Source organism: Motacilla alba, chromosome 19 (genome assembly GCF_015832195.1).
Source record: "Motacilla alba alba isolate MOTALB_02 chromosome 19, Motacilla_alba_V1.0_pri, whole genome shotgun sequence".
NCBI classification, from domain to species: Eukaryota; Metazoa; Chordata; class Aves; order Passeriformes; family Motacillidae; genus Motacilla; species Motacilla alba.
This window is the reverse complement of record NC_052034.1, coordinates 1,142,256-1,167,499: the sequence shown is the minus strand read 5'-3', so window position 1 is coordinate 1,167,499 and position 25,244 is coordinate 1,142,256. Positions and strand designations below refer to the sequence as shown.

The window sequence follows — 25,244 nt, the reverse complement described above, 5'->3', positions numbered from 1 at the left end:
GGGACTGTGCCAGGGTGGACAGGGTGTTCCGTGGAGAATTCCCCCGGTGTGCAGTCTGAACCTGGCCTGGTGTGGAGGATGTGAGGGCTGTAAGGCAAGATGAGGGTGCTGTGCTGCGAGAGGCTGCTCCTGTCACATAGCCCTGTCCCAGCCCTGACTGTAGCCAGGCCAGAGAACACGCTGCCATCGCTCGGCACTGGGGACACTGGGACCGGTGGTTGTGAGCAGGAACCCGCTCCCCTTAAGGGGATGGGATCTGCATTAACATCTCGCTGAATGAACAGCTGGGCTCCCGCCATTCCCTGTGAGCAGGATCGGGGACAGCAGCCAAGGCCTGGAAAGCCCTGGGTGATGGGGACATTGGCCCCAACAGGGCTCAGTGCAGTGCTCCTGCCCTGCTGCACACCGACTGCTGCCAGCACTGCACCCACACCACCTGGGAAGGAGCGGCAAGGCTCCCGGGCAGGACACGCTGCTTTCCCTGTCGCATCCAGGCAAAGCCTCACCTCTGCTTTACCCTCCTTCCATTTCCTTATCACACCGACCACCTCGAGTAAGAAAAGTACATTCTGTGCCACCAGTGCCGTGGCCTTGGTGTCCTCCTGTGCCCTGCGCTGGCTGGTTCTGGGTAATTGCTCTGCTCCTTCCCTTTATGGTTCCATTTGTCCTGTGCTGTTTGTTCCTCAAAGCCCCTAAAGGCCTCTGAGGCAGGCACAGGAAAGCAGTGCAGAGACAGCCCCAGGCATGCTATTACTGTGCAGGGATGATTTTCACAGAATGACAGAATATCCTGTGTTGGAAGGGACCCACAAGGATCATCAGAGTCCTGAGAGATTTTAGAGAGCTCCGTGCCAGCCCAGCTTAGACACTGCTCCAGGGAGAGCAGCTGCTTGAGATCCTGTGAGTGCTCTGGGAGGCAGTGTGAAAAAGTGATGTGGCCTCCTTCATTATTGATTTGAGATTTCAAACCCAGGAATGTCAGTGTTGCCTCCCCAAGTTCTCTACTCTGCATAAATTCCTACCACACCCACACTCAGAGACCTTTTTCAGTTTTGTTTATTTTGTCACCGTTTTATTTTTGTGATTTATTATTTTAAAAACATATTAATACATATTTAAAGCTGTTTCTTCTTTTCCTCTTTTTTTAAATGGTGCTGAAATGTGCATTCTGACAGCATCCCCTGCTTTGTGAGCAATAAATCCATGACTGACAGCATCCCATGGGTTGTGAAGCAACAAAACCAGCTGAGAGCTGGGTGAGGACACTGGGGTTTGGGGAATAATTCCGCTGAAGCCAGTGATGTTACACCAAGATACATTTTGCCAGTGCCTGGCAATACTCCAGGTTCACTCACCCCTCCAAATCCCCCAACTGCAGCATTCAGCAGTGGCCAGGAGGGAAAATAGCACAAGTCCTCCACTGTTAAACGTGCACTGCTACTATCATGCAAATCCATCTGGTTCAGCAGCTCTAAGCAGACTTCAAAGGACAGAGAAGTCATTAGAATCACAGTTCAAAGAAAAAAGTGAGCAGCTGGTCTAGGCCATCTGGTAGGGGACATAAAATGGTCTCTTTCTTCTCCAGTCAGTCTATGAAATTTTCATTAATTGTAGGAACATCTTCCAACATTAACCAACATCATATTGTTAAAAATGTAAGTCTTAATAAATCATCAAAACTGATGTCTTAGGGAAGCAAGGAAGCTGCAGTCTGCTGGGGTCTCCCTCGGCAGTGAGACACCAGGCCATAATTACAATTTTAAGTTGGTGTTTTCAAAGCAAATTAGTGGGAATTAGATTCCTCAGCTCCTTTGAAGGCCCCAGGGAAGAATGTGGACAGGGTGGTTCCCTAGGCTGCAGAGGAATCTCCTTTTGTATTGATTTCAGGAGACAGTTCTGGCTTAAAAATGTGGAGCAAGTGTCCCTGTGCTGCACGCCCAGGCTGGATCCCAGCAGCTGGGATGGGAGCCCACTCCAGGACACATGAACCCCAAAAGGACCAGGGCAAGTTTCAACCACCCCCAGCTCCCTGCAGCCCATCCAAGAGGAACTCCAGCTGTGGTGGGGGGAGCACAGCTCAGCAGAATCCCTGTGTTGGCTGCTGTGGTCTCAGGGTCCCCCGGAGCTCCTGGACATTGACATTGCTGTTGAATATATGGATGACTTCCTCGAAACCCAGGCAGGTGGTTTGAAAAGGCAGGGATAGTGACAGCTGCCACGGGGAAACCAAACTGAACAGGAGCCACAGGAGAGCTCCAGGATGTGGCAGGGACCTGCTGAGCCTGAAAACACGGTGACCTGGAGCTGCTGCAGCTCTCCTGGCCTCCTCCTTGCCTCTCTGCCTCACCAGCTGTGTCCTTTCTTCAAAAAGCAAACTGGAGAGTTGATCTTAACCTGATCACTGGGAGCACAACTAGCCCAAATCTCAGCAGGCAGTTTCAGGGGTTCCAAGCCCAGGCTTTCCAAGATGCCCGTTTCCATCAATTCTGCCTTTGCTCCTCTTTGCTGTGACTGCCCAGATTTACTGGCTTTTCACTTCCTACCAGCAGCATTTCAGATGGGAAACACCTGCATGTAGAAAAATCCCAATCCTCTGAGGTATCCCAGGGAGCCCCAGGGGTACCCACAAAGGTGCACATGCAGGTACCCCATCCCTGGCAAGGGGATTCAGCCCGTGCCTCTCCTGCACCAGCTCCACCTTTCCCGCTCTCCAAAGGTAAGTGCAAATTCAGCCCCTGGTGCTTAGCTGGGTGTCTCCCACTGCCTTCCCGGCTGTTTTCCCAAGCTTTGGGCCAGCTGACAGGACAAACAGCACAGGCTCCAGCCTTGTTTGCCACTGAACAACAGGCACAAATACTTGAAATACTTTCCTAATCTCATTTTCTCATGCAAACAACTGCTGGGATGTCAGGGATGTTAATCCAAGGCAGCAGCAGAGATGGGGCAGCAGTTTGGTGAGGGAAGAACCCAGCCAGGGAGCATTCACAGCCCCTCAAGCCTCCCCACGTGGCCCCAGCAGAGGAAGGTGCCCTGTGCTCACACCCACCCAGCCTGGCCAGTGAGGTGCCCTGCTGACCTGGCCAGTGAGGATAATTCCCTCCCTAATGGCAATGAGGGCCATTGAAATTCCTTACAGATGGAAACATCCACGGCCTGGGGTCACCACTCCTCCCAGGGAGGGAGCTGAGGATTCCCAAGCAGTTTTTCCTGGAAGGATTGCTGGCTTTACTTGAGTGTGTGCTGGGATTGCAGTTGCATCTGGCGAGATTTTGGAAGCCCTGCTGCTGCCTTCTGCTTCTCTCCTGGGTTTATTTCCCCAGAGCTGTCAGAGGCCAAGATGTTTCCATGTCTGCCGTCCCCAGGAGATGCTGGGGACTCGAGGGACACCGCTGAAGGCTGGCTGGTGGCAGCACAGCCTCCAAACACCTCCCCCTCTGTACAAAATAGAGCAGACCTGCTTTTTTAGTTTACACCCAAATCTGTTGTCATCCCTTTTGTTTACAGAAGAAAGGCATTCAATTAACACAGAAAAACGACTTGCCCAGCCTGTGAGGGGAGCAGGAGCAGGGGCTGCCATCCTTACTGGGGGGCTGGAGCCCCAGGAAGCTCCGGGAGCCCTTGGGAAGCAGCTGCCAGTGGAGCAGGGACCACAGGACCCAGAGCCGCAGTGACCTGCTGGGAGCTGGAGCGCACTCCGCCAGCACCCTGCCAGGGATGCACACCAAACATGAGCTAATCCGGACAAAAATAGGAGTGAAATCATAATTCAGATGCATAATTCATGTGCATAATTTGTCTTGCTGTATATTCTCCCGGGATGTATTCTAGAAACTGCTTTCTTTCCCCTCCCCTCCCTGCTCCCGTCCTTCCAAAGAGTGCCGTAGATGCAAATCATTGGAGGCAGCAAGAGGTAGTAGCTTTGCTGGGTTACTAAATAAATGCTAAATTTGTCTGAGTTTCTAGCCTACATCTTGGCAAGTGATGCAGATTGAAGCTGGTGTAGAGACACGCAGCCTTGTGATAATCACAGGATTTTAATTGCTTTCATTGTGAGCCCCGGCTACTGATTGTATCTGCACGGAAAACTGTAACAGTTTGCACTTGCAAATACTAAAAATGTTAAACAATAATGGCAATTAAGAGATAATTATAGTTATTTTGAAGCAAGGATTGTAGTTAAGACTCCAAGAAGACATCCCAAACGAGCAGGAAGCGTTGCCCTGTTTACTGCACAGGCTTCAAGCTGCTTTTCTATGATGTGAGATCCACCAGATTTAATTGCTTAATGATTTTCTATAAAATATTTAAGTACCACGGTATCTTTAGCCAGCCCAGGCTCTGCCTGAACTGCGTGTGTCAGTCCTGCCCAGGACAGAGGCAGCGTCTGGCACCCCCTTGCTGAGTCACCCAAAGCTTTTCTTCTGCTAAAGACAGCCCAGGAGAGCTCCAGGGGCTCCCCAGCAGCACCCCTGGGTGGGCACCCTTCTGGAAGGGGCCGCACGGGTGCCATCCCTCTGTCCCCCTGCCAGCTTCAGAGGGAGCCCTTGCAAGGTGGGTCAGGGTTTCCTCCAGCCGGGCTGACCCACGGAGAAGCAGATGCTTTCGGCCAGGTCACTTTGAACCCTCTGAGAAAGCAGGGCTTTGAAACCCAGCTTTAGGAAGAGGTTGTGTCCTTGTCGGAGCGTTCTGGGCTTTCCTCAACAACAACAAAGGCATTTCTTTTTTTCCAGAGCCATGTTCTGGGCCAGGCGCCAGCCGGCCGTGTGCAGGCTGCGGCGAGGCCCGGCCTGGCTCCGTGTCAGCCCCCGACCTTCCCCGGCCGGGCAGGCAGCAGGGATCACACCCCAAAGCTGGAATCAAACCCCGCGGGGAGAGGGAGCCCTGCGAGGAGGGATTGCTGTCTCTGACTCAGCTTAGGCAGCACGGGGCTAAGGCTGGGGTGGCAGGCTCGGTACAGCCTGGGGAAGCCTTTCTCCAGCGCCCTGCTCGCCCTGGCTGGGATGAGAGGTGGGAAAACCTCTTGCCGAGGGCCTGAGTGCAGCGTGGCAGGCAGCGGGAGCACACATCCAGCTCTGCAGATTCCAGCCGTGGGAGGGTGTGTGGGACTGGGCTGCAGGAACAAAGGGCGTCTTTCACTGGCTCACCCCGCACAGGGCCGCCGAGGCGAATTCCTGGGATGCTTTTATGGGCTGCTACCAATGCACAGGCAGAGCCGGGCTCCCAGCAATCTCCTCCCCCTGAAAGCGCTTCATTCACAGCCGGGCTGCAAGGAGGTGAAAGAAAAGGCCAAGCACACGGTTAAATGCAAGGGGCCCGAATGCAGGGGGTCAGAGCACTCCCCAGGAGCTCCCTGCCCAGGCTGGGAGCGAGGGCTCGGAGCCCAGGGGTCTGGACGAGCAGCCGAGCCGCAGCCAGGCTGCTCCGCAATGGCCATAAATCATGGCAGAGGCGTGAGCAAGGGAGGGAACAAAGGACATGGAGAGGTGCCATGGCATCTGGCAGGGAAGGACCGCGGCGGCTGCACCAGAGGATGGCGTCTGAGGAAAGCCTCTGAGCCAGCCCAAGAGGGCCCCGGCCCCAGGGACGAGAGCTGGCCCTGCTCTGCCTCTCCCCAGCCCAGCCCTGTCAGCACGGGGCATGTGGGGACAGGGGACACGGGGGATCATGACATCCCACCTCGCCCATGGCCCCACAGCACTCCTGGGATGTCTCTCCACGCTGCCCTGGCCCACTGCTGATTTTTCCATCAGGTCACAAGGAGCTCTGGCACTTTTCTGAGTCCCCAGCACCAGGATGGAACAACGTGGCATGCAAGGGCCACTCCAGCAGCCTGATTCCACAGGCAGTCGGGAACATGCTGCACCAGGGCTGGAGAAAGCTGTTCCTCCAGCTTTAATCCAAACCCCACTGAGCAGCAGAGCACAGCCTGGGGCTGCCCAGGCTGCCCCAGGGGAAGGGACAGGGACTGGAGGGGGTCTTCTTACCCCCTGTTGTGGGTGCTGAGCCCACCAGTGCTCAGAGCACCTGCCACCACTACCAGAAGGGCTGGCAAAGGCACTGACCTGATGATAAGCAGTTATTTGTCTCGTTGGTAATGAGTTATTACTCAGCCTCAGCTAGACACTGCCTTAAGGAAGGAAACATCTGATCATCTTTTAATAAACACAGTTGGCTCCTGCGAGGCTCCTGCAGCTCCTGCATCTACAAAGTGCTCCAAGACACATGGCTTCTGCACAGACAGAGCTGCTGTGAGTCACTGTCTGGGAAAGGGTGTCAGGATCCTTGCTCAATAAATAGAACAAAGCAGGGAAACCTCGGGTGGGCAGGGATGGCACAGCCCTGCTTCCTTCACTGTGTGCCACCGTCCTCCTCAGGATTTACCCAGCAGAGGCTGAAAGTGAGATAAAAATGATTTCCATGTTCTCTCTCACCTGCAAATGCACTGGGAGAAGGAACAGGTCTGCTGGGTACTGGGTTTTCCAGCCACGGGCTCTGCTTCCACGTGCCTGGAGCACAACACTGCAGCAGCAATGCTGCAGGCTGGTTGGGAGAGAAGGACAGCCCTGACCTGCAGCCTGGGTGTTCCCACAGGAGCAACGTGCAACTCCCAGGCCTAGGCTGCCACTTGTCCCTTTCCAGAGTCCCAGGTGGTCACAGAGAAGGGGAGAACATTGTACCAGGCAGGCAGGGAGATGGACTGACACCTCCCATGGCTTTACACAGTGCTCATTCTGCAGAAGAGTGAATCCCAGGCAGTGTCTAGCAGTGATACCCACAGAGCACAGCTCCCCAGCCCCAGCCTCTCTGCTCCCCGGTGCCACACAGCCCTGCTTTTGTAAGGCACTTCCACATCTGGAAGAAATACTCGGCATGAGGAATTGAATGACTAGGCTGGTAAGAGAAAACAGTGTGACACTCTCACCAGCCACAAACCACACGGTTCCCCGCAGCCAGTGCACATCTGCAGGCACATCTGCACCCAGAGCTCGCCCACAGCAGCAGCCTCAGAGTCCCTCCCTGCACTCAGGCGCTTTCTGAGAGCTTGGGAGGCAGCACAACATAAGCTGAGTTTACATTTCAATAGCACTTTTGCCCAAACACATCTGGAAGCAGTTTCTCCCTCCAGATGATGCCCCTGCAGATACATACCTTCCAGGTCGTGTCCCAGATCCAGATGTTTCCAAATAGCTTGAAACTGAGCGGCCGTCCTGGGAATGCCATTGGTTTCTCCAGCATGGAAAGAGTTAATGCTCCCAGGCATCATCCAGAACACCTGTGCCGGGTGGAAACTGGAGACAAAGTGGAGCCCAGCAATGGAAAAAGTCAAAGCCAAGAGCCTTGTCAGCTGCTGGGGAGTGGGAGGGGAGGGAAGTGGGACACAGCTCCATGATCAAACCTCCCCCTGCTCTCAGCTGTGTAGAGGGAGGCACTGCTCAAATTCAGGCAGTTTGTGTTTTCCAGGGCCCCAGTGCTGCAAGGAAGATGGTTTAGGGGAAGGACTGCTCTGCTTCACTGCCTAGTTCCTGAAGATGTGAGCAACAGCTCCTCTTCCTCAGCCTGAAGCAGGACTCCTGCTGCAGAGACACGTCCAAGGAAGCAGCAAGCCCGCTTTGTAGCGGTGTGTGCCAGCTCCGGGGCACACCATCCCTCCAGCCCCGGCAGGGCCTCCCCATCCCACCAGAGATGGATTTCCAGCAGTACCACAGCCCCTGGATACATGGCTGGAATGGGGGTTTCCCAGATGAAACTCAGGCTGCAAAAGCATTTCACCTGAGGTTTGGCTCAGCAGCCTCCTGTACTGCAGCTGGGGCTCAGGATGCAGGTTCTCTGCCTCTCGCTCTGTCCGAGGGCCCTGTGCACAGAGGGGGCTTGGCTAGCCCAGCCCCACATGGCTGCACATTTCCCTGGAGCCAGTATTAACCCAGGCCGAGGCAGGCCTGGAATGCAGAGCCCCTGCACGGCCCGGCTGACGCTCAAGCCCAGCAATTCCACTTCCAGCTAAAAGGCTGGGACTGTAAAGAAAAGAGCATCACTGCCAGCTCCCCTAAAGTAGAAACCACCCCTGCCTGGGGCACTGGCAGGTGCAGGCTGGAGCAGATGGCCCGTGTGTGACAGCCGTGCTGCTGCCTGCCTGCCAGGCTGAGCCCGTGCGGAGCGTGGGGCTGAGTCACGCTGCTCCCGCTGCTGTTACTGAGCAGGGCAGAGCTGCTCCCGCTGCTGTTACTGTGCACGGCAGAGCTGTTACACTGCTGCGCCCGGGAAGAGCCCACAGCTTTTCCAAAATATCACCCGGGCCACAACCCCCAGCTGAGGTTGCACGGGAGCGAGATAACAAGCTGAGGGGGTTGTTTAAGGGCAAGCCCACAGCCCCCGCACCGTGAGAGGCATTAAACACATCACACTCAGCTCTCAGCTTTCTCCCAGCACCGGGAGGAGGCCTGAAGGGAAAACCTGCTTTCCTGGGAAGCAGGGAGACACCTTCCTGTGCAGGAAGCTGCTGTACCACCCCCTGGCTGCCTCGAGCCGTTAAGAGGTCAGCTCCCAGCCGTTCAGATCCAGGTTACTTGGCACAGAGCATCCCATCAGGGTGCAGCAGGACACAGTTCCCTCAATCCCTCCCCTCTGGCTCAGCACCAGCACTCAGCTGGTGCTCAGCATCAGCACGCAGGCACCAACCAAGCTCCTCTGGTCATTTCTCCCTCCCTGAGCTGCCTTCTGTGGGTCATCAGCACCTTCCAGGGCAGAGAAACCGCTGCTCACCCTCTCTGGACAAGGACAGGCTTTGGTCAGGAAAGCTGGTAAGGAAGAAGAAACCAGAGGCTGTTTAAATGTGTCAATTCACCTTTAATGTTTGAAAAAAAAAAATAAATGGTATTTGAGCAATTGCAGTTATGAAGGGAACAGATCTTGCTCCACGAGAGACCGTGAACAGATTCACATTAGACTCATGCTTGGAAAAAAACAAACCCAAAACATTCTCCTTTCAGACCCAGAGTGGAGTTCTGAAGAGACAAGACCACACGAGTGCCCCAGACAGTCCAAGGCACATTATCCCAGTGCAGACAGTTCCATCGACATGAACTTATGACAGCTACATTCTTTCTAGTTACAACATTGTTCTATCCATAATACAAAATTAGGCATACTTTGGATTTTGCACAGAGACAAGAAGGACTTTTACTTCAGGAAGTCATCAACCTGGGTCACCAAATCATTTCACCAAGAGCTCCCTTCACTCTGCCCTTTGCCCCCAGCAATGATTTATTCCCAACACCAAATTAATCTCAGAGACACAAGCTGGGCTCACCAGCCCAGTGGTATTGCCAGTGCATTAGTCAGCAAACCAATAATTAGAGCTTATAACAAGCACCAGGGATTTATTTGCCATCGCACAGCATTTCTGCACACCCAGGTCAGAACTTCCTGCAGTGTAATCCCGAGTCAGTACGTACTAAGACAACATCACTGCTGAACCTATTGGAGACCAAGACATTTGTCTGCCTTTGAAGCAGATGTCACATGAGTTTCCTTCACACAAACATCACATGTAAATTTAACTTCTTGGTACTGTGCTTTAAGAACAAAAGCAGATATCAGAACATAGAGGACAATCCTCCGGAAATAGCTTATTAGCTACAGAAAATAAAATAAAAGAAAAAAAGAAAAAAAAAAGAGACAGTGGCCACTTACAAGTCTTCCACACGACTAGCTTGCTTTAAGGAGAGCATCAAGTTAAGGCAGTGTTGAGACAACTGGCTACAAACATGCCGAATAGAGCTGTTGTCAGTAGTCACCAATTTGATATCCTGCTCCATTGCGGGGCCGGGCCACGTGGCTTTAGACTCAGTATCGGGGTCTGAAGACTTCAGCCACAGGATTGCTGCTTTCTGCAACAAGCAGGAACTCAGGGGCTGCATTTGAAGCCTTCTAGACCGCGCTGAATTGCTTACTCGAGTCTAGGTCAATGTTTCAGCAGAGCCAAAAATACAGCGAAGGGCACTGAGCAAGAACACCGAGGGGTGCCAGCTGCAAGCCTGTATCACAGTCAAAGGTGGAGATCACCTTGGGTGTGGAAGCCACGTCACCCAGAGCCACCCCACCAGCTTTCAGGGCAGGTCTAAGACCTGCCCCGAGGGTACTGGGAGAGCCAGCTCTCTACAGTCTGCAGGGTGGGACAGAGGCTCACACTGGCTTTGCTCCTCTTTGCAAGATTAACAGTCTAACAGGACTCAGTAAGGAAGTCTGGGGCTTTTGGCCTGCCCAAAAAAGTTTTCCCAGCCTCAAAGAAGGAGTTACCAGTGAGGGAGCTGTTGTGGAATAGTTTTATTTCTTCCCACGTAAAGGCCATTGTTTAAGCATTTACAGGTTTCCTAGTGCAATACAACCAAAAAAAGCAGTAACAAAAAAATGCCGCCTTCTTCCCAGGCAACTAAACAGAAGTAGATTTTTACTGCAACATATACACATTAAATATAGTATACAGTCCATGCAGCGGCATAGCCATGTTAGAGGGAGTCGTGGCTTCAGCCATCAGTGCATTACAGTCCAAATTTCAATCGCTCCTACTTCCTATCCAGACTTGAAGAGAAGAATTGCAACCTGACCCAAGTAAAAATAGATGAAGTGCTTTGTCTCGTGTGTTACATAGCTGCCAAAGTTTCTGCCAACAATGCAGTGCCAAGTTGGGTTGTATTTCTTGTCAAATTCCTGAAGAAAGAGAAGAGAGGCATTAAGGCTAAGAAAGCCCACATCAAAATAGGTCTAAGCACAAATTCTGAGCTGGTTCTGTCCACACACTATCACCTCTCCTGCCACCTGCAGCATCTTGAGACACCTCACTGCAAGACACTATTAAATTAAGCAACCAAACCTCTGCACTGGATTGTTTGTGAAGGATTCCACACAAGTAAAACATCTTCTAAGCCTTGGAGCACCATCAGCCCTGGGCAGGGGGAGCAGATGCAAGAGCCTTGGTACAGCCCTGTGTGTAGGCTAATCAGGGGAATAATTCTCTCCCATTCCAAACCCACTCACAAAAAATAAAAAAAAAAAAGGTTTTGGCATGTCTACTCCAGCAAGGCATCTGATCTTAAAGGTCACCTAAAAAAAGGAAGGAAGAAAAGCCTGGCTTCTGCTATTTGGGACTCTTGTACACAAAGGGGAGAAAATCCACACTGAAAATGAGCAGGCAGATTCACAGGCCAGAGAGCAAAGACCCAAGAGGTCAGAGGTAAGCAAGCTGAATGCTGGTTTAACAATCTTCTCCTACTTAGCAGGATAGGGTTAAAGACCATTTTCCTCCCTCTAATTAACACACAACTCCCAAGAACACCTTTCCCTCCCGAGACAGGGCCAGAAGAACAGACTCAACATCCAAGATTAAAGCCAGCTCTAGTCTCAGACAGCAGAAGAGTTTGAGATGTTTGCAGGCAACCTTTGAAGGAAGAAAAAGGCTTTCTTGCCAGAGCACGAAGGTGCATCAAATTGCTTCCCTCCTCCCAACACACTCTCATGAAATAAAGGCCAAGTTCTTCTTGGATGCCTTCTGCTGCACTCCCTCACTTTACAGGCTGCACTGCCCTGAGCACTTAGAGCTAAGTCACGCCTCAAAGTGATCTGAGAAGTCAGGAGACACTTTGAATCCTTTGCCTTCAAGCTTAGATTACAAGCAAGGCCCAAACACCAGCCCAGGTGCCAGGACTTCACTGCCTCTGAAGTAAGATTTCCCTCCTCCAAGAGCGCTTTTCCTGACCATTCTGAGAAGCTGCTGTAGGGGGAACCAACAGCTCCCCAGGTGCCACCATCAAGCATGAGACTCAATTAACAGACTCCTGCAAATGGGGACAGAACCTGTTCACCAGCCAGGGCAGCTGCTTGCACTGTTTCTATCACAACAGCTTCCACAGCCCCAGCAGCCGGCACGAGGCCCGTCCCAGAACCACACATGCACTGCTGCCCACCGAGTGAAACATCGGGGTGATCCACCTGCACTGGTGCTGCAGGACTGTGGAGCAAGTCCTAAGCAGAGGCAGCTGCCAGCCCTTTCCAGGCTGGCAAATCCTGAGGGACAGCACTTGCAGTTTGCTCAGAGCTTGCCAGAGCTCTGCCACAGCCCTCCCCTGACCTTGGAGAAGTCACTCCATCCTCTTGAAAACAGCAGTAAAGCAGCCAAGAAGCCGAGTATCTTCACCCTCCCAGCACGCAAGCATGAAGCCTCAGCCACTCGGCTCCCGACAGGCTCAGGAGCTTTGGGAAGTCGCAGCCAGCACAGCACCCTCATCCCGGAGTTACCTTCTTGATATATGCTGCAATGTCCTTTTCTATGTTGTACTTCTCCATGGCCTGTGTAGCACAGTCTACAGCGTCCTGCTGCATGTCCTCGGACATGTCCGCATTCTTGATCACAGCCTTTCTGTCAGACATGGTGAACCTAAGGCAGAACATAGATTCCTTTAATCCCTTCCCAAACAGGAGACGCTTCCTGTGCATCAGAGGTTGTCCTTTCCGTGCAGGCTGCGTCACGAGGCGATGCCACAAACCCCGAGTTTGTCGGGGTTGCCCACGGCAGCCCCAGGCCAAGGTGCCCCTTACAGCCGGAGCACTGGCAGGAGGTTAGAGCAGAGGTAGTCCAGCACCACCACACGCAGGAAAAGCTTATGTGTGGGAGGAGACGGGATCTGCAGAGAGCCACAGCCCTCCTGCACATCAATAGGCTACAGCCAAGTTTGCCATCCAGGTGTACCAGTGTTTTGGAACATCCCCTGCTCAGAGCCTTGCAAGCAACAGATCCCAGACCGTCTGCCACGGGCACAGAGGCTCAGAAGCACCTTCAGAGCAGCAGTGCTTTTATTCTACCCCATCCCAGGTGCCACAGCTCCTGCTGCTAGTTTAGCCTGGAAGGAGCACTGCTCCACATTCAGCCATCATCACACCTTCACTTCCCTGCTGCTCTGCCATGAAACCCAGCCTCCAGCTGCTCCCCCGGGACAGAGCCAGTCTGATGAGCCAGAAGCAGGTTAACACCACACTGCAGCCTGGAAACAGGGCAGGGGAAGCAGGTCCCACCAGAGACAGAGCTGGGCAAAGCTCTCCCCTTCCTGCCCCCTCCTCACCTGGAGCCACAACGCAGATGCCAAAACCAGCACGCTAGTGCAGCCCCAGGCTTGTCCTGGAGCGAGGGGTGCAATGCTTTGCTCTCAGAATCAAACTGCTTTGTAGCAGCCACCAGATCTGACATGGCCTTCCCAGGGAGGTGTCCAGCACAGCTCCTGTCATCCCAGAACACTGGCATTTCACAATCCCAACACTGCAGTCTTTCACCAAGCCCTGGAGAAGGCCCACCATGAAGGCCTGCTCTGGGCACCACAGCCCTCATTCCCAGTCCCTACTCGAGGCCTGGGGAGGCACATGTTACCTGGGGATCCAGCTGCTCGCCTTGCAGCAGCTCTTACCCCAGCACATTAAAACTTTGTGGGAATAAGCTCCTTGATGGCAAGGAGTGCCTCCAATTAAGCCTGCAGAGCACCGTTAAGTTTCCTAAATCCTTTTACAGCACTCTAAGTCTTGAGTGATACTACCAAGTGTGTTTTGAAACAGTGAAACTACACATTTTTAGCTCTGCTGTGGAGTGAAAAAAATCTGCAATGATCACTTCCTGGAAGAGCCCCAGAAAACTGAAGGAGTAGCTTTGTTACAGCAATTAAAGGAGCTTGCTACCCAGAGAGAAAGAGAATCCGGTTACATAATTGCAGCCCTCTGATTACAATACTTCAATTCTTCCCTCTGCCTGCACTTGAAGACTTCTATTGCCACCTTAATTTATACAGTTTAGATATAGTGTTTAATAGAGCACCGCTATTAACACACACTAACAGCAGCGGGAGGAATGACAGGAACTGAGCTCCACTGCCAACACAGAGCACATGCCCCTATCACAGCCCTGGAAAAGCCACTTCCCGGCTGTTTGCTCCTTTCCACGCCCTGGTTTCAGCCAGGGGGGCTTTGCCTGCAGCCCAGAAGCCGAGGGAAGAGAAGACACAGCTCAGAACAGCCCAAACTGCTTGGATCCAAACTGATTTGGATTCACCACCCAGGAATCCGACAATCCCTTGGAAAAGTCTTCTGGGTGTCAAGTCCACAGGAAGAAGGAAGCAACAGAAATCCACTTGTGGGTCATTCTTCCAGAAAAGCTTCTTTAGGGAAAGAGAGCAGGCAAGCCCTCACACACATCAGGCCGTCACACACCTGCACCGTTCACAGAGTTCAGAGGGCACCTGCCATTGCATAACCAGGCACAGAGTGACCTGCAAAAGGCACCTTCCCTCCTCATTGTCTAGGCCAGGAGCATCCCAGTGCAGGCCCGTGCTGCTGTGAGCGACAGCGCCAGAGGAAAAAATGATTATCCTTCAGCAGGGCTGTATCCGCTGGCCAGGAGGCCTCCCCTGCACTGCTCCAGGGCACAGCATCCCCCACGGCCAGCCAGGGCAGGGGCTGGCACTGGCTGTGCTGCTGCACCTGCCACAGGAGCGTCACACCCTGCACCCACCTGAACACCAGAGCAGGGCCCCAGTCTCTGCTCACTCCCTGGGGGGTTACAGGGCCACCCTCCCCACGAGGCAGCCCACAGCAGCACCACAGACATAGCATAACCCTAAACCACAAAATCACAGGTGCCTCTCGGGGTCTTGCCACCCAATCTGGCCCTCTTTGAGGAAAACCACAAAGCCCCAGCACTCAGAGCAAGATGGGGCTAGGAAGGGGTAACATTACAGCTCCAGCAGCCACCCCTTTTCCCCAAGGGCAGGATGTGGTCTGTGAGGAGGAAGACCACAGCTCCAGCCGCCACTCCAGGGCAGTATGAGGCCTTGGGAGGGAAACTGGGCCCAAAGAGCACCCAACCCTTTTCTTACCAGAGCAGGATAAGGTCTTAATTGTACCTTCGAGCCCAGTACTCCAGCAGGACAAGCCAGGGCTTTGGGAAGAGAATGAGGCATAAGCTCCCTAGACAGCCACTCTTTCCCTCACTGGGCAGGACAGAACCCGAGAAATGAGATGGGGCTGAAGCCCAGCATCCACCTCCTCCCCCATGAGGACAGCATGGATGGGGAGGATGGGAGCACCCATCACTTCCCCACCAGGGCAGCACAGATCCCACGGCTCGGAACGGGGCCCGAGCCCAGCACCCACCGCTTCACCAGCAGGACAGCGTGAATTTCGCGACTGGGGACGGGGCCCAACCCCTCCACGAACCGCATCCACCGCCTTGGCCGAAAAGGGCCCTGGGAGAGGGTGCGGCACAGCCCCTTCCCCCGCAGGGCTCCCGGGAGCCGGAGCCCTGCGTGACCTTCACGGGGGGGAGCTCCGGGGGCGCCCGAGGCCGCGGTGACCTTGCCTGGAGCGGGACCGGCTCCGCAGCGGCGCGGCCCCCGAGGGAGGGGCGGGCTCCGATCGCTTCCCGAGAGCCGGCGGCGCCCGGCCGCGGCAGCGACCTCCGCCCTCGGGGCGGCCCCGCCGCCACCCCGCACACGGAGCGACCGGTGCCGGGCTAGGCTCGGAGAGCCGCAGCCCGGCGGAGACATCGCTCACCTTCACAGTGACAGGGCCACCCCGGGAGGGCGAGGCACGGCACCGAGGAGAAGGAGGTGTGAGGAGGCCCGGCCGCGCTGCCTCAGCCCGCTCCGCTCCGCTCGGCGCCCCGCGCGCTCTGCGCCCCGGCGCCGCGCCGCTCTCAAATACCGCCCCGCCCGCTGCGGCGCGCGGGCCGCCGCCACCCCATTGGCCGCGCCGCCCCGCGCGCCGCGCACCCATTGGCTGCGGCGCGGCGCGGCCCGCCGCGCCCGGCCCGTCCGCCCGCGCTGTTCTGCCTACATCCTGTTTCATCCCACAATGCCGCGGGGCGGCGCGCGGCGGGCAGGGGCGGGGCCGGGGGGGGGGGGCGCCGTGAGGGCCGTGAGGGGCCCGGGCAGGTGTGAGGGGTCGGGGGGAGCTTGGGGGCTTCCCGCCTTCGGCCCCCATCCCCGGGGAAACAGCCTGATCCCCTGGAGAGACTGATCCCTAGAGGGACCTTTGTTGCCCTAGGGGATGATGATTCTTCTGCGGGCGTCCCCTCTGCCTTGGGGATCCCGATACCCGGCGGGAGCCTGAACCCTTCTAAGAGGAATTCGCCGGGTTGGGTCACGCACCAGAATGTTCTCGGTCGGAGGGTTCAACCTGAGTCAAATATAGTCCTGTCTTGGTGATGAGTTGCAGCTTGGCACCTCAGTGGCACCTTTCAGCTGAGATCTCCAACCTGTGGTGCTCATGGATCTCATCTCATCTTGAGATGTCCTCCCACAGTGGCACATACTTACAGCTGAAACGCCCTAACGGGAGAGAGAGACATGAGAAATGTCCCTGAGGCTGTTCGCAGCCCATTTGGGACAGGTCCGTGTTCCCTGGAGCTGCACCACATACCCCAAATGCCCAGGTTTCCAGGTCACAGCAGGGAGGTGCTCAGTGTACCCCACAGGACTCAGCATTTCCCCAGACACATTTCCATCTCTTGAACACATAAAAGTGTTCCCGTGTTTCTTGGGGTTTTCTTACAGGAAGCAAATCGTGGGGAATGCCCAGGGAAGTCTGGGGAACGACCAGCTTTCACTGAACTGCCAGCCCCTCATCCTGCGGGAGTCACCGCTTTTCCCCAGGACGTCTCAGGGCATCCTGCCAGGCCCTTTTCCTGCCGGCCTTGTTTTGTGTGGGAAAGCTGATAAAATCCCAAACCTGGGCCCTGCGCTGCCGAGAATTGTCCCCGCACGCCCAGCGGCTGGGGGTGACATTGACACGGGGCTGTTTGAGCTGCTTCACCGTAGGTTCACCCCGAGAACACGCGATGTTCCACGGACACGCAGAGCCGAGGGGGCAGAACGGAACCTCTCTGCTCACACAGCTGCCCATGAGCTCTCAGCATCCTGTGCCGGGCCGGCAGTGAGGGATCACAGCCCAGCCAGACCTGGCACACAGGTGTGACCCCGGTGCTTCCCACACTTGGCTTTCCTGCACAGGGCTCCTCAAGCACAGGTGTGACCCTGGCACTGCAGACACTTGGCTGTCCCACACGGGGCTCCTGCCCTCGATAGCCGCGCTCCAGGCACACACCTGCCCCCCCGGCTGCCCCCGCGCGCCCGGCTGCCGGGCTGGCCGCCAGCCAGCTCCCGTTTTGGTTGCTCCATTTCACTTGAGCAGCAGTGCCAAGAAGCCCTTTGCAGAAGCTACCTGAAGAAAAGCCCAGCAAAACAAAAAAATCCAGATTCCTGTGCTGTCCCCGTTCCCACGCTGCAGTGCCCGAACAGTAGTGAGAAGGAGACAGCGCTGCCCAGGCTCAGCTGCCTCTTAATAAGACCAGTTTTAATTGCCTGCATAGCCTTGAGAACCAAGAAAACCACTCCAGGTCCTGAAACCTCCCTGACTTGATTGCTGAATGAAGACAAGCTTACAGCTGGTAACAGCACCCAGGGGACAGGCTGGGTTCACTCCACGAGCCAGCAGCCCCGGAATGGGCCAATGCCGTTTGCTAATGAAATGGATATTTCCTACTGTGACCTTTGTAGCCTCTGAAATACTGGTCAGAACTCCAGCAGCAAATAAAATATTTACTGTTCCTTAATGGGTCCAGAGCTGAGCTCCTGCTTTAAGAGAGAAATGAGCAGCAGAAAAGAAGTGAGGATGAATGAACACTGCAGTGCCCAGCACTGAGGCTGTAGGAGCACGGCGGGGACAAGGCCATGCCCGGGCAGGTGACACCGTCTCAGCCTGCCTGGGCAGAGCGAGCCAGCTCCTCGGGCCGTGCTGCAGAGCGGGCGAGCCGGCCGTCCCCACACGGCTCCGGAGCTCCTGCCCACGAGGGCAGCCGGCTCCGCTCAGGTTCGCTGCACCACGCTTGGCTGGGCTATTTATAGCTGTGCCGAGCTCTGTTGAGGCAGCAGATCTGAGCCGTGCGGATCTGCTTTATGAGCTCTCCAGACCGGGCGGCGCACAGCCCTGGAACGGAGCCGCCGCTCGCACCGAGGAGGTTTGTGCTCTGCTCTCAGGGCTCAGCTGAGGCAGGGCAGCTGTGGGGCTCGGCAGGTTTTAAGGCCAGAGGCAAATGCTGGGTGATGTTTATCCCGTCTGTCCCACCCAGTGGGAGCTCCCGGCTTTCCCACGAGGGCTCCCATCTTGGAATACTCTGAGCTGGAAGAGACCCACGAGGATCATTGAGTCCAACTTTTAATCCTGCACAGGACATCCCCAGGAGTCACACCATGTGGCCCTCCTGGTATTTTCCCAGTGCAGAACCAGCACTTGTCTCCCTCCTGTCCTGGAGAAGCCTGTGGGTACCTTCAGCCCAGGGCAGAAGGCAGCTGCCTTTAGGAGCAAAGGGACAAGGTATCAAAGAGAGGCCCTGAACCCAACTGGTGACAGTCTACAGTCCTCAAAGCTGGCTCCAGAGGCTTCCATAATCCCATTGTAACCCTATCCCAGTTATAGCCTGCCTCCTCCCAAAGCATCTGCAGCAAGAGGAAGCAGCCCTGCTCCTGCCTGGCTCAGTCCCGGTCCTTCAGTGCAAGGAGAGTGGCCTCGACAAAGAAAGTGCTTGGAGGATTGATGGAGGGAGATGCATTCCTGAAGAGTGCCAAAAGGTAGTTGTTTATAAATTCCTCTGAGTGGAAAGCACTTCACAGAGATCCACAGGAAAAGGGCCTGGCCTGAGAAGCAGTTTGCCATCTAAGGCTGTGCTCCTCGTGCCCCATGGCCACGTGCTTCCCCTGGGATGTGTTTCCAACCCCAGGTGATTAGAAGTAAAAAACCAGGGACTTTGTGCCCATCTGCCACAAGAAGTGCAGAGGTCTGAGATCCAAATGCAGGGCTGACAGTGTGAGTGTGGCAGCATTTCTTCCACAAGCTCTACTTCCATGCTGTACCTCTGTAGAAACATCCCCCACAGGAAAGTGTTCTTATTTAACCTAAACTCACTTTGATATGACTCAGCCCATTATTTCTGCTCTGCCCTGCCATGGACGTGGCACACTGACTTACTTTATAGCACAGATCCACAGCAGACAATGGCTGAAATGTCACCTTCATCTCCTGTCCTTGCAGGAATTCCTTCCCTCTCTCCTCCTCCCACGTGTCTCCTGCACCTCTGCTCCCCTCCTTTCTCTAGACTCCACCATCAGTCACTCTCCTTGCCAATAATCAATAAAAACAACAGCAGCAGTAAAGCACCTTCTATTAATTCCCCTCTGGAGTGGAATGGAGGGTGTGGGCACCCTGGAGCAGGACTGCTGCTCCATCCCAAGGGGGCTTTGGCCTCTTCATCATATCCACAAGAGCCCTTGCTCATGGCTGCAGCCCCCCACCAGCATTCTGGCTGCTGGGTGCCTCGCTGGCACAGCCCCCAGGGCTGCCCAATGTGTTATTTTTTTACCAGGTTTCAGTTGTTTTGGCAAGTGTTTTGCAAAGCACATTCCGGAGGGTTTGCTCTCCATCCTGGGCTGCTTTGATCAATCTTGTTTGCAAAGCAGTTTCCAGCGCCCTGGTTAATGTACGTTTTTATCTCCCTGAATCCCTGCTATTGAACCTGGATAAATCCCGTGGAAAAAGAAAAAGCCCTATAAAAGGAAAGGCTCTAAAACCTCCCGCGGGAGCTGCCACCGCAGATGAGGAGGCTTTGGACACCATGAGTGGTCCTTTAACAGCGAGAGCAGTCCCAAGTCCCCTGGATTATTGCCTGGTCTGCAAAGGCTTTCATCCCAACGTGAGACCAGAGTGCAGGAATACCAGAGCTGGGACTGTCCCCCAGGTTTCCCAGCCGGGAAGAGTGTGTGCCTCCCTGTAACTGCTGTGGTAGCAGCCGGGCGGTGGCTGCAGAGGTTGAGGTGTCCCTGCCCAAGGAGAAATGCTCCTCTGTGGGACCAGATCCCACACTTCCCAGCAGCGTCACACACCGGGGCTGTGTGTGACCCCAGCGCCATCCCCAAAGGCAGCACGGCCTTTCCCTGGCTCCAGCGTGCAGGGAGCCATGGCTCCTCATCTCCCCAGGTCTGTCCCGGAGCAGAGGCAGCGTGGCACCACGGCAGGGCAGCCTGGGCTTATCTCCAAGGCAAACGGGCTTCAAAATGTGCCAGGCTATAGACGGCTTTTTGTCTAAACCCTGCGTGCCACAAGGCAGCGCGTTCCTGCCATCCCACAGGCATGAGAGAAAACACTCCACGACTTGTGAGCCTTATTAATATGGATTCAGGTCAGCTGCTCCCTGCAAGTTTTTGTGAGTGACTCGCGGTGTGCAGTTCATGCAGGATCCATAAATAAGGAGGTCTCTCTGGAATCTCGCCAGGGTTGTATGAGCACTGGGATGTAAGAACTGCCTCAGTGCATGCAGGGGGACGAGGGGTGAGAAGCCACCCAGCCCTCTGCTCCCAGCTACCACCACCCCAGCCCAGGCTCCTGGACTGGCTGGATGCACTGAGGGCGGGCAACTCCCTTTAATCTGATCTCCTCTGAACAGAAAAACGGGTTTGGAGACAACATAAACACTGAAGGAAAGGTCACATCAAAGCCGCGTGCTCTGCGATGGTGTCTTGTGGCTTCACTCCCACAGTGGGCTGCGCAGGGCTCCGGGTGGACCATGGCACAGGGGTTGGGGACACAGACTCGGTGCCTGCAGGGCCAGGGCCAGGATGATGGGTAATTTACTTTGAGTTTCTCCATTTTTGTTTTTCTGTGCTCTCCCTGCTTGGGCTGGTGCTCCAGCACAAGCCCTACACCACACATGGTTTATCTTCAAGGCATCCTGCCTGCACATCAAAGGCTTCCTACATTTTTAAGGCTGGAAGGGCTGTGGTGATCATTTACTCCACCCTTCTGTGAGCCACAGCACTTGCCAAAGCTGGGTTCCTGTGGTCACACAGAGCACGGTGCTGCCGTCAGAGGAGCTGGGAGCTGCCAAGACATGACAGTGACTTTGGGCTGACTGCAGGGTGGGGGTTCCTCCTGCCCCACCTCAGCACATCCACATCAGCCACATCCCCGTGCCGCACTCCCTCCACTCTGCCACGCTCCCTGCTCCTTCTTCCAGCCACAGGCTGCAGTCCCCAGGGGAGTCCCTGCTCCGGGAACACGCTGGGTGCTCCCCAGTGAACCTACTGGGAAAGCACTTGGCGCTCATGCATGCAGTGATTGAGCAGTCATGCACGGGCTAATTGGGCATTTGTGTGCCACAGAACGGGCACTCATGCGTGGCCTGCCCGGGTGCTCGTGCATGCCCTGCTCGGGGCTCACGGGCACGGAATGAGCCGCCCACAGATGCACTGACCCCGCTCCCCTGCAGGAAACACCCTGCACCTGAGCGAGCTCCCAGTGTGAACCTGTGCGTGCCCCTGCAGGGTCAGTCTGGATGCTGATGCATGACCTCCTCCAGTGCTCAAATGCAAATTATCTGGGCACTTGTGCGTTCCCTGATTAGACACACATGCGTGACTTAATTAGGCACTGGACTGCGTGTTCACCGGGAACAAGGGGAGCCCAGGCACAGCGACAGCCCCACACAGGGCAGGGAAACCTGCCAGCACCCAGCACGGGATGGTGTGGCACCAAAAAACCCCTTCTGGCTCCCCCGGCGTGTGTGAGCTGGTGGCTTTGCCTCCCGAGCAGCCTTGCTGGCACACACCAGCCGATCTCACACCTTCCCCCGAGCTCCCCAGGGCGTAGGAAGGAGCTACTGCTGAACAGACAACTTAAACCCTGTTCTGGCACAGCTTAAATACAAGAATCTCCAAAAGCAGGAGACAAGGTCTCCACTGTGTAGAATAATTTAGGTCAGTCTCACTTCTGCAACGATTTATTTAAGCTTTAGCAGTTCCTGGCCTAAGTGAGGGAAAAATGAGGGGGAAAAAATAGAATCCCCCGTATTTACACTATTTTTCTGTAATGTTTATCTTGTGGAAGCTACAGCCTCATCTGCCAGCGCCGCTTTAATCCAGGCCTGCAGACATTTCCACCACACACTCATAATTCTTAGGATTCTGCTTCAAACTGGAGCAACTTGTTGAGCACAAAATCTCAGCCTGCAAAAGACTTCAAGTGGAAAGTATGTCCTGTCCTTCAATCACTCTGAGGCTTTACCAGAAATGCTTTTGCCTTCCTGCAATCAAACAACCAGCCATTTGAGTGGGCTCAGAAACAACCCCCTGTGGTACAACTCCACAAACCATTTCCAGGGACCAGCCTGCGGGGGTGTTGGAGGTGATGCCTAGCTGGGCCGCTGTGTATTTCAATGTACATAAATGTACACAAATGTGTATAAATGTATCTCTAGCAGGTGGCTCTCACGGGCTGGCCCTGGGCCGGCATCACTGAGAGCTCGGGTCAAACCCCTCCTGCCCTCCTCACCAGCCTGGTCATGGTGATGCTCCCACTGAACTCTACAGAAGGAGCTGCAACAGTTGATCTGATCCATAAATACACATTTTATACAACCCTTAGGTCTGTAATATCTGTCTGTATATAAGAGGCCATGAGGGATTTTGTTTTAATTAGAGGAATGCTTAAGGCTACTCTGCCTCCCGCTTAATCAGCCTTGGAAATGCAGAGGGAAGGGCTGTCCTTGTGCAGGGCACTGCTCCGAGCCAGAACAACCCAAAGGCTCGGCGAGGGCACAAGGGCAGGAGCAGGGAGAGAGGGGAGCACAGCCCATATCCACCCCATCTGGCATCTCCAGAACGAGCCAGGAAAACTCCTGTCTGGAGCTGCAAGTGCACCCCATGCCCTGCTTGACAATTCCCCGGGTGGGAGTTACTGGGCAGGGTCCAGCCCCATCCCTGTCTGAGGAGATGGTTATCGTGGATACACAGGGAGAGGTGTCAGGAATGCACTTCATGGCCAGCAAAGAGCAGAGGCTTCCAGCCAAACATTGCCAAAGCTTGTAAAGGTGGTGGTTTTATTACGGGAATGTTGCAACTGCTTAGGTCCCACGGCCCGGGAATATCCGTGGGAGGAGGGCACAGCTCTGCACAGACACGTGGCCTTGGGAACAGCCCTTGGTGTCCTGGGACAGCTCTGCCTCTGTGCTGGCATCCAGGTGAGCCCCTGGGCTGGGATCCAGGTGATCCCCCGTGCTGGGATCCAGGTGATCCTCTGTGCTGGGATCCAGGTGAGTCCCTGTGCTGGGATCCAGGTGATCCTCTGTGCTGGGATCCAGGTGATTCCCTGTGCTGGGATCCAGGTGATCCCCCGGGCTGGGATCCAGGCAATCCCCCGTGCTGGGATCCAGGTAAGCCCCTGGGCTGGGATCCAGGTGATCCCCTGTGCTGGGATCCAGGCGATCCCCCGTGCTGGGATCCAGGTGAGCCCCTGGGCTGGGATCCAGGTGATCCTCTGTGCTGGGATCCAGGTGAACCCCTGTGCTGGGATCCAGGCCAGCCTGTGGTCAGCCACCAGAACACACACCTGGCTTTGCCATGGAGCACCCAGAAGCCAGCGGACACCAACGAGACCCAGAGCCATGCCCTCAGTGCAAACCACCGATGTAGGGGTCTGGAAGATGCATTCCCAGCTCATTCCAGTCCCACCAGTCCCCAGAGGCACTTCGGCCCCAGTCCACCACAGTGCTCAGCTGGTGTTTAACTCCAAGCAGGCATGCAATCAGTTTGGGAGGATAAGGAGGAATGAAAAGGGGAATAATAAACAATAATGAGCCCTAGAGGAGAAAAACTGCTCAGTGGCAGACTGATGCTCTCGGAGCAAACAGAAGGGGAGGCGCTGCTTTGTGCTCACCCTTGGCCCCGCAGCACAGGTATTGTTTGCTGCTAACAGCCAAAAAGCCTCACGGGGATGCCACACGTGTGTGTGGTGAAACTCTCTGGAGCAGAAGATGAATGAAGAAGCAGTAAAGTCCTCGGTATGCCAGGACATTATCCAAAGCCTTGCATTTATGGTTAACTGGTTCCCATGGAGCAACTGCAGCTTCTACTGGTGCTGCAGCTCCCTGCCCTCGCCAGCCCAGCTGCCCCAGGCTCCTCATCCCAGGCAGCTTCTGCCCCATGGATTCTTTCTTTCTCACATGTATTTCAGAGGATAAAAATATTAATATACTTCTTGGGAAATGATCAAATTAGTATCCATCTTTCATGCTCTAAATGACACAGCTGACAAAGGCTTGATATTCCCATTTACTGCCCTCAAGAAACTGCACCTAAAAGGCCTATTAGGAAAAGGAAAAAATAGGTTATATTTCATGTTTTAGTGGGGCTATGGTGGCACAGCAAGTCCAGTATTATCCATAAATCAAATGGTATTGTTTTTTCTTTGCATTGCAGAGCAGAGCATGGAACGGCCACTGCTGGGGCTCCACTCCTAATTTCTGACACATCTTTTAACCTGCTCATTTAAAAGCACTTACTTTGCATCCTTCTCCTTAAGAATTAGTGGGATATGAACCACGAGGTTTTCTAGATTAGGGATATCTGGATAATGAAATGCTGTGGAACAGGATTACCAGTGGGAGCAGAATCCTTTCAGCAGTACCTGGGCACTGGGATCAGCAAACTGCTCCGGACCTTGGCAGCTGCTCCCACGCTGGCCCTTTTGTAAACGTTGAGTTTATTTTTCCTCGTTTATTTGCCTTTCATTGAGCTCCGACAGGAAAAATATATGGCCCAGTGTCCCTCCCGCCCTGGTCTCTGCGAGTTTTTGTTTCACATGGTTACCGCAGTCCCTCGCCTCGTCCAGTGTTTACATAAAGTTACAGCGCCCACAAAACGGCTCCAAAAACTTTATTTGTATTTTAAAACATTCTGCTTGAAACCCATCTTAATGCATTTCGCTCTCGTTGTAGTTCCTTGTGTTAAATAAATCAGCAAGCCCACACTGATGCCACAGGGGCCGCGTGGTGCTGAAAGCCCCGAGTCGGGGAGGGAGCGGGGACGTCGGCAGCGCTGCCAGCGGCTCTCCACGGAAAGCTAATGGAAAACCTCCTTTTAAAAACCACTCAGGCCTGGCAAATCTGGGTTATTTTTGGAGAACAAAGAGATCCAGCTCCATCCACGCTCCCAAGGCTTGGCTGGGTGGCATGGCCCCCACAGAGACATCCCCGGCATGTGTAAGTGCAGAGCTCCCGCTGGCCGTGGCTGTGGCCCTGCGGTGGCCCGGCAGGGATGGGGACAGATGCCACACACCAGATAAGAAGTGATTAATACCTCTAATGGACAGACACCGTTCCAGTTCCC

General features: G+C 54.7%; 1 protein-coding gene across 2 annotated transcripts; it reads right to left on the bottom strand.

Annotated features, from left to right (window-relative positions):
- Window positions 1-8,823: 8,823 nt before the first annotated feature.
- Window positions 8,824-15,740, bottom strand: DYNLL2 (dynein light chain LC8-type 2). Of its 2 annotated transcripts, XM_038158067.1 has the most exons (3): window positions 15,586-15,740; window positions 12,292-12,430; window positions 8,824-10,707 (listed from the first exon to the last, which is right to left on the bottom strand). In XM_038158067.1, the coding sequence occupies exons 2-3, from the start codon at window positions 12,421-12,423 to the stop codon at window positions 10,570-10,572; spliced, it is 270 nt and encodes an 89-aa protein (XP_038013995.1). In that variant the 5' UTR covers window positions 12,424-12,430; window positions 15,586-15,740; the 3' UTR covers window positions 8,824-10,569. The 2 variants fall into 2 exon arrangements, with proteins under 2 accessions (XP_038013995.1, XP_038013994.1); XM_038158066.1 differs by lacking the exon at window positions 15,586-15,740 and having other exon boundaries at window positions 12,292-12,449.
- Window positions 15,741-25,244: the final 9,504 nt, after the last annotated feature.

Bases quoted from the DNA above. Each gene is read 5' to 3' on its own strand.
- DYNLL2 (XM_038158066.1), bottom strand. From the start codon at position 12,444: ATGTTCTGCCTTAGGTTCACCATGTCTGACAGAAAGGCTGTGATCAAG. The intron at 10,708-12,291 runs GTAACTCCGGGA...CTCTTTCTTCAG, and splicing joins TTGCAGCATATATCAAGAAG to GAATTTGACAAGAAATACAA.